Source organism: Coturnix japonica, chromosome 1, assembly GCF_001577835.2.
Source record: "Coturnix japonica isolate 7356 chromosome 1, Coturnix japonica 2.1, whole genome shotgun sequence".
NCBI lineage: Eukaryota > Metazoa > Chordata > Aves > Galliformes > Phasianidae > Coturnix > Coturnix japonica.
In genome coordinates, this window is record NC_029516.1 from 69,326,577 (window position 1) to 69,334,221 (window position 7,645).

The following is a 7,645-nucleotide window of genomic DNA, read 5'->3' on the forward strand; positions in this document are numbered from 1 at the left end:
CACACGCCAGCTCACCTCTTCCATTTTCCAGGCTTGTTTTGCAGCTTCTGGCCTCGATTATAGCCTAAATAACTTCACAGCATGTGTCAGCCGTGTCACAGAATGGTTTACTCTTTTACTTTGTATTTCTTCTTTCCTCTTCAAGCTGTTAAATGCCACCTGGTATGATTTGCACGCAGCGCAGTGGAATAGATACTGAGACACATTGCACCAGTTTCTCCCGCTCAGCTTTTATTTTATGACAGCGTGTTTATTCTTCAGCTCTGTTTCCAACCCTCAGTTCAGTTTCTGAGTTCTGTGGCAGGGGGGTTGGAACTTGATGAAGACAGCAGCTATTCCCATCTTTCAGAGGAACCTGACATGACTTGGAGATTCTCTGTTATGCTGGGATCCAAACCAAGCACTTTCTACCCCTGCCACTGGGGTTATCAAGACAGAGGGCCTGTTAAGCCAGGATGCTACATGCAGGTGTAGGGACCACAGCACACAGCAACACATCAGAACAGGTTAGCAGCACTGCCAGGACAGGCAGTGCCCTTCATAGGATCACAAACTGGCTTGGATTGGAAGGAACCTTAAGCCCATCTAGTTCCAGCCCATGAGTAGGTCTGCCACCCTCAGATCAAGCAGCCTAGGGCCCCGTCCAGCTGGGACTTGAACACCTCCAGGGATGGGACACAGTTCTACAATCCTTTTTTCTTTTGTTGTTCCCTTAATAGGGGACACTTGAAATGCAGAACTGAAGAAGCGTTATTTCATACGAGGAGGCAATTTTCTCTGCTTTTCGATTTAATAATTCTTTTCATATCAGTGCCTAGCATTGATTGAAAATTAATCAATGAAAGACACTGGGAAAGTCCAGGGTCCCATATGTCAGACAACCCAGAGACTTCACCACATGAACTTGGAGTGAGACACTCAGTGAGGTGCATTCACAGGCTTCATGATTTGCTGTGAAGCACAGGAAAAAGTAGTTTCCATCTGCAAGGGTGTCTGGCTAGCAGCTAGTCAACAGAAAATGTAAAACACCCCCATCCTAGAAGAAGCAGAGATGTAATAAATTAAAAGCAGAGGTTAGCAGAGGCTATAACAAAGACCAGAACCCCCGAGACGCTGACAGACTGAACCACACAAATGCATCCTTGAAAAGGTTCAGCCAGAAGCTTCATAACTGATAAGAAAACTGAGATGATGATGAGGTTTCAGAAGAACATTTATTATGGGGTGTTTGAGAACTGTTGAGTCTTGTAAAAATTATTACATGATTATGTAATTACTCCAGGAGTATGAGAGCAAAACTTGCTATGGGATTTTGATGGGAAGGATCAGAGGAATCAAATGTGGAGAAAAGGATGTATCAAGATAAGCCAGGAAGAAATGAACTTGAGAAAATGGAGAGGTGGAGTAAATAGCAGAGACTAGTCTCAAGGAAACTCTGTGTTTATTGGACTTGTCCAGCTAAGTGCTGCACCCACCAGCTGGGCTATCTCCCTCAGTCTTTCTTTATAGGAGGGGTGCTGCAGGCCTTTGATCATCTTTGTGGCCTCCTCTGGACCCGCTCCAACAGCTCCATGTTTTTCTTGTACTGGAGTCCCCAGGCTTGGACACAGTACTCCAGATAGGGCCTCACAGGGGCAGGGCAGATGGGGACAACCACCTCCCTGTCCTTTCTAGACACCCCTCTTTTGACATAGCCCAGGATGCAATTGGCCCTCTAGGCTGCACATACACACTGTTGGCTCGCATCGAGCTTTTCCTTTGCTAGAACCACCAAGTCCTTCTCCACAGGGCTGTTCTCAATGAGTTCTTCTCCCAGTCTGTATACATATCTGGGATTGCCTTGAGTGCTACACCTTGCACTTGGCCTTGTTAAACCTCACTAGGTTATGAGTGCTCACTTTTTGAGCAGTTGATTGTGTCAACTGCATCACTCAGCTTGGTGTCTTCAGCACACTCACTGAGGGTACACTCAATCCCACTGTCTGTCATTGACAAAGATGCTGAAGACAACCAGTCCCAAGACAGACCCCTGAGGAACACCACTCATCATTGACCTCCACTTGGACATAGAGCCATTGACCACAACCTCCTAGCAGTGACATTCTAAACAATTCATTATCCACTGGTTACTCCACCCTTCAAATCCGTATCTTCAACTTAGAGATAAGGATGTGGTGTGAGACCATGTCAGTGGCGTTGCAGAAGTCCAGGTAAATGTAATCACTTGATTTCCTTTGTCCTCCAATGCCACCACTCCATTGCAGAAGGCCACCATTCCTAACTGCTCTTTGCCAGGCCCATATTCCACAAGATCACAAACTCAACCAGAGTACGGACACAGAAATAGAAATTACTGCTTGCTTTGTCACAAGAAAAAAGTAACGACATCTGAGTGAGCAAAAAGAGTATGACTGCACAGCACCAGGACCAGCAGGAATTGCAGTTGCAATCTGGAAGGCCAAGAACCAAGAGATGGATGGAGGCCAATTAACGGAGCATCAGAACTGCTCAAAGAGTTTATGCAGTCTCCCCTTTAGGGATCTTCAAAACACACGTGGATGCATCCCTGCTTGAGCATGGGAGTAAGACCAGGTGAACCCAGAGGTCCATGTCAACCTGAGCCATGCTGTGGTCCTGTGACAAGCACAGGGAAGAACAGAGAACAATCACACACTCACAGAAAGTGACAACAGCGGCAAGAATGAACACTGAAAATGTCAGGACATCAGAAGAGTGGAAGGGAGTTCAGTTGCAAAGCAGTAGGGGGACATGGCAAAATTCTGCATTCAGTACTCAAGGGAAAAGACAAGGTTTGAGCAAAAGTATAAAACTTTTAATGAGTTGTGTGTCGGTCCTTGATGCAGAGGAAGGAAAGGAGTAAAAGGGGCTATGGCTGTCCTGGGTGCTCAGTACTGCAGTGATTATATGCAAAGAGCAGGAAGGACACCACAATACACAACACAGCCAGGACAGCCCCAGCCTTTGCTCCTTTAGGAGGGAAACAACACCTGGAAAAGCAGTTTCTCTCACTGTCCTTTCTGTTTCACCCTATGCTTCTTTCTGTTAGGGACTTGAGCATGTGACTTATGGTTAGAAGCCCGGACAGCCTTCAAGGGCCTCCTCTGACCCTGCAAAGAATGTCTCTTCTTCAAAGTAGGCTGTGGCTTCTTCTGTTCTTCGGCAACTTTTGACCCCTCAAGTTTCTTCTTTTTTGCCTGAGGCTCCATGACTGTCTCCGGGCCAGTGGGTGGATTTGCTGCCTCCACGGCAGGCTCTTCATCTGAAACAAAACAGAAGAGTGCTGTAGGAAGAACCCATGTGGTTTCTGCATGGGAAGCAGCCTGTGAGAGTAGGCTTGGGCAGCTCAGCAGAGCTTCTGTCCTAGGTTTACCTTTCTGCGTCTTGGGGATGGCATTGGAGAATTTCTTTAGCTTAGCAATGAAGAACCCATCCATATTATGTGTGTGGGGATAGAAACGCCGTGTAGACTTAAGAGAGGGATGGAAACGACGGTCCCTGAACCTGGAAGAGGAAGTGGGGTGAAAAATGCTTCTGCTGAAACCCTGGCATCAAGGAACAGAGCCACCTGTGCAGCCTGTGACCTAGCACGCACCTGGTGAAGCCTTCCTTGCCAAAGTCCAGTCCTGTGGCCACCAAACGAACATTGCGCTTCTTCAGGGCATAATCCACAACCCACTCGTTCTCTTCCACCTACCAGAGATTATATGTTAGGACCCAATACTCACCATCCCTAAAGAGATAACCGCGGCAGAGCACAGACTTACTGTAATGGAGCATGTGCAGTAGACAATGTAGCCCCCTGTCTCTGAGGTGGCATTGACTGAATCTATAGCACTGAGAAGCAGCTCCTTCTGCAGGTGAGCGCAGCGCTGGATGTCTTTCTCATCCTGTTAGTAAAAGACAGGTTAAAGGGTCAGAGACACAGGGAAGTACCCCAGGCCTCTGAAACTGTTGTGAATGGAGAGGTAACAGAACAAGGGACAAGATACGGGACTGGATTTTTCTGCAGAACTAACACAGAAAATAGGCAAGAGCACAAAAACCCATTTCCCTTCTACAGAGGTCTATCAAGTATGCAGTTGCCCTGAAGTCACAGGATGGTAGAATCATCCATCCTCTCATGACTCACATGTGGTCCCCCATCTGGCATCTGTACTCATCACTCACCTTATTGGTTTTGATAGCAGGATCCTTAGAAATGACACCTGTTCCGCTACAGGGAGCATCCAGCAAGACACGGTCAAACCCTCCAAGTACCTATAGGCAGACATGAATTTAAAGTTATGCTCGTGGTTGGGGACCAAGAACAAGACTGACACTAAAAATGGAAACATGACTGGGAAGGCAGGAGATAGCTCATTCTTTCCCGTCTACCTTCCTGTTTTCACACCAAGTAACAAGCACAATTCCCAGTAGCTCTGCTTATCTTTCTATGACAAGTGACTTCACAGAGCATATTTTGCTAAAGGGAGAACACAACGGCTCTGGGTAAGGATGGTAAGAACTTCAGAGCAGACAGAAACATACCTTGGGGAACTGGCGTCCGTCGCAGTTACTCACTACTGTGTTGGTGACACCCAGCCGATGTAAATTCCCCACCACACTACGCAGCCGCTCAGCATTTCTGTCATTGGCCACGATCATCCCCGTATTCTTCATAAGTTGAGCTGCCAGGAGGCAAAATACATCAGCAAGGGACTAAAAGTCTCCAATGCTTTGACCCAGATAGACACCATTCCCTGAATTCAATCCCATTCCATTTCCCCCTTCTACACAGACCAGCAGAAACTGATCAATTCTAAGAGCATCCCCTCTGAGCTTCCCTCCATGGCTACAGGGTGGTACCTATGTAGGTGGTTTTGCCACCCGGGGCGCAGCACATATCCAGGATGCGCTCATTCTCCTGTGGAGCCAGAGCCATTACAGGGAGGAGACTGGAAGCTCCTTGCAGCATGTAGTGTCCAGCTAGGTATTCAGGGGTGGCACCTGAACAGGAATGGAAAAACAAACAACAACAAATGAAATAAAGGGAGCAGAGGGAAGATCAGTTAAGCCTTGTAACGGGAAGGGTGATCTCACCAATGGGCACGGAGGAGTCATAAATAACAAGTCCAGTTTTTGACCACTTCCCCAAGGGGTCGAGATTCACACCACGGTTGATGAGTGCCTGCAAGACAAGGAGATGGGGTTGAGTCACAACCTGGTGTGATGGGCAGCACACAAGACTGCCACAGGTTTCTGCTCACCTGTGCCAGGTCCCGTCGCCGTGTCTTGAGCGTGTTGGTGCGAATAGTCACGGGACGGGGAACCTCATTGGCTTCCAAGAAGTTAATAAGCTAAATAGAAAGCAAAAGGAAGAAGGTAAAAATGAAGTAGGGAGGTTGCCAAATTCTGATCAGTCAGCCAAGACACAGAGTGGGCAGGACCTTACCTCAGGGAGCGGGAAGATATCCATAAGCATCTTGAGCAAGAAGTCACTGTAGGAATAGTAAGCAGCCATATCCCGGCGCAACAGCGCAAGGTACTCTTGTCGTGAGCGTCCTTCCTCCCGCTTCACCCCAAAGTCCTGCAGCACCTCCATGTTGCTCTTGATGCGCTGGTGAATGACATGCAGGTCTGGTGGCTCAGCAGGTAGAAAGGCCATTAAGGGATCATACACAGTGCATAAAGTCGTACAGTAAATCCTTCATACACACAGCCAGTCGTGCACGAGTCCTGAATCACCAAAGCTCAGTATTTACACTTCCAACAGAGCTCGGTAGAAACAGGATTCAAAGGACAGAGCTGGGCAGAAAAGCTCACAAAGGGGAAAAAACCAAAGAAAATAAAAATACTTAGTTACTTTAAATAAGTAGGGGTAAAAAAGATAAAAGATGACAAGGGCACTTGTGCTAAAATGATACTCGTGATCAAACTAAAACAAAGCTCTTAATTGTACTCAAGCTCCATACTGCTGCCTATACGTAGCTCACAGATGTTACAGGTGAAAAGGATATTCTCTTTCTCCATCTGTTCAGCAGTTGGCAGTTTGAATTCTTCATCTATCTCCAGGTTGAGCTGCAGATCTGCATTTTCTTTTTCCTTCTGTCCTGTTTTCTGCCTGCTGGTCTCCTCCTCATCCTCCTCATCCTCCCCACTATCATCCTCAGCCAGCTCATCCTCCTCACTATCATCTTCGCTGAGATCTCCGCTAAACATGATAAAGAAAAGAAGGGACATTTCACACCAAACAGTGTTGCACAGATGCTTCACAATTATTGCCTTACTGGTAGAAGAGAATGAAAAAGAACAGAAGCAATTTGGGCTTCTCACCCATCCAGGAAAGGCTCTACTAACTTACAGTGTAGACAAATACTCACTTGTCAGCCTTTTGCTTCCGGGCAGCTTTCTCAATGGGCAGCAACTAAACAGAGAAGGAGAAGGTTAATGAAACAATGCCATTGGGTGCCCCCCTTGCCTTCTGCCCCCTATAAAATGTTTCTGCTCTGTTTACAATGGTATTTTACCGGGTCCAGCTCCCAAACCTGAATTTGCTCTGGTGGGGTGAGGAAGGCCCTCCAGCACCTCACACCCCGCTCCCATGGTCATGCTGCCCTTCTCTCCCAAGCCTGCTGGGCCCCCGCAGACAGAAAAGCTAAGGATGCCTTGTGGAATCAAAGCCAAATAGTTCTTACTTCTTCCTCCTCAGAGGATGAAGCACCGTAGTCATCCATCAGCTCCTCGCTGCTCCCATCCTCCTCCTCTTCCTCCATCTCCCAGCTGTCCTCTTCCACCTCTCCATTGCTGGATAACTCCACGCTGCTTCTCTTGGAGATGCTCTTCTTGCCTTTGGCCGGGGTCAGCCATTTTGCATTATCGTCCTTGAAGCCAGCCTGGCGCTGAGGGGCCCGTCCCAGTGTCTTTACAGGACTACCCTCCTCCTCAGTGTCCCCCTGCTCTTTAACTGCGGGGGCACAATAGGTCACAAGGTAACCAGGAGCAGCCGTCCCACCGCAGGCCCCGCTCCCCGTCTGAGGGCAGGGTGGTGCGGCGCAGCTGAGCACACAGCGCATCGCGGCGCACCGCAGCGCGCTGTGCCCGGCACTCACCCGCGGGCCGCCGCCCTCCTCCCGGTGCCGTCCGCCCCGTCACCCCCAGCCGTCTCTTGGCGGCCCTGCAGCGGAGGGAAGCGACCGTGAGACCTCAGAGCCGCCCCGGTTGGGACCCCCGCACCGGGCCGGGCCGCCCTCGCTCACCTCCTCCGCGCGTGGCTGGACAGCTTCTTGCGGCCGGCCTCCTCCTCTGCAGAAACACAACGGGCACTCAGACAGGCCCCGAGGCAGCGCCAAGGCCCCGGGCCGCCACGGGCCGCACTTACCGGGCGGCAGGAAGCGGGCCAGCTCCACCTCGGCCCCCCGCTGCTTGCGGGCCTTGCGCCCGGGGCCGCGCTTCTCCTTCTTAGTCGGGTCCAGCTTCCGCCCCATGGCTCCGGTACAGCCGGCACCGCCAACAACCCACGTGCGGGCCAACCCCTGCCGCGCACGCGCTCGTCCGCCGACCCGCCCCCGGCCCGGTATTGGCTGCGGGGCGGAACGTCACGGGCCACGTTGACCAGGTTGGACGGGGCCCTGGGCAACCTCGTCTA

General features: G+C 50.0%; 1 protein-coding gene across 1 annotated transcript; it reads right to left on the reverse strand.

The window, feature by feature from the left end:
- Positions 1–1,195: 1,195 nt before the first annotated feature.
- On the reverse strand, positions 1,196–7,552 carry NOP2 (NOP2 nucleolar protein). The gene is made up of 16 exons (XM_015873283.2): positions 7,379–7,552; positions 7,257–7,302; positions 7,110–7,174; positions 6,696–6,964; positions 6,381–6,424; positions 6,018–6,211; positions 5,453–5,652; positions 5,268–5,357; positions 5,101–5,188; positions 4,867–5,007; positions 4,549–4,688; positions 4,189–4,278; positions 3,786–3,908; positions 3,614–3,711; positions 3,392–3,522; positions 1,196–3,280 (listed from the first exon to the last, which is right to left on the reverse strand). The coding sequence occupies exons 1-16, from the start codon at positions 7,482–7,484 to the stop codon at positions 3,027–3,029; spliced, it is 2,079 nt and encodes a 692-aa protein (XP_015728769.1). The 5' UTR covers positions 7,485–7,552; the 3' UTR covers positions 1,196–3,026.
- Between the last annotated feature and the right edge of the window lie 93 nt (positions 7,553–7,645).

Bases quoted from the DNA above. Each gene is read 5' to 3' on its own strand.
- NOP2 (XM_015873283.2), bottom strand. From the start codon at position 7,484: ATGGGGCGGAAGCTGGACCCGACTAAGAAGGAGAAGCGCGGCCCCGGG. The intron at 6,212-6,380 runs GTGAGTATTTGT...TATCATGTTTAG, and splicing joins CGGAAGCAAAAGGCTGACAA to CGGAGATCTCAGCGAAGATG. The intron at 3,281-3,391 runs GTAAACCTAGGA...GTTTTGTTTCAG, and splicing joins CATCCCCAAGACGCAGAAAG to ATGAAGAGCCTGCCGTGGAG.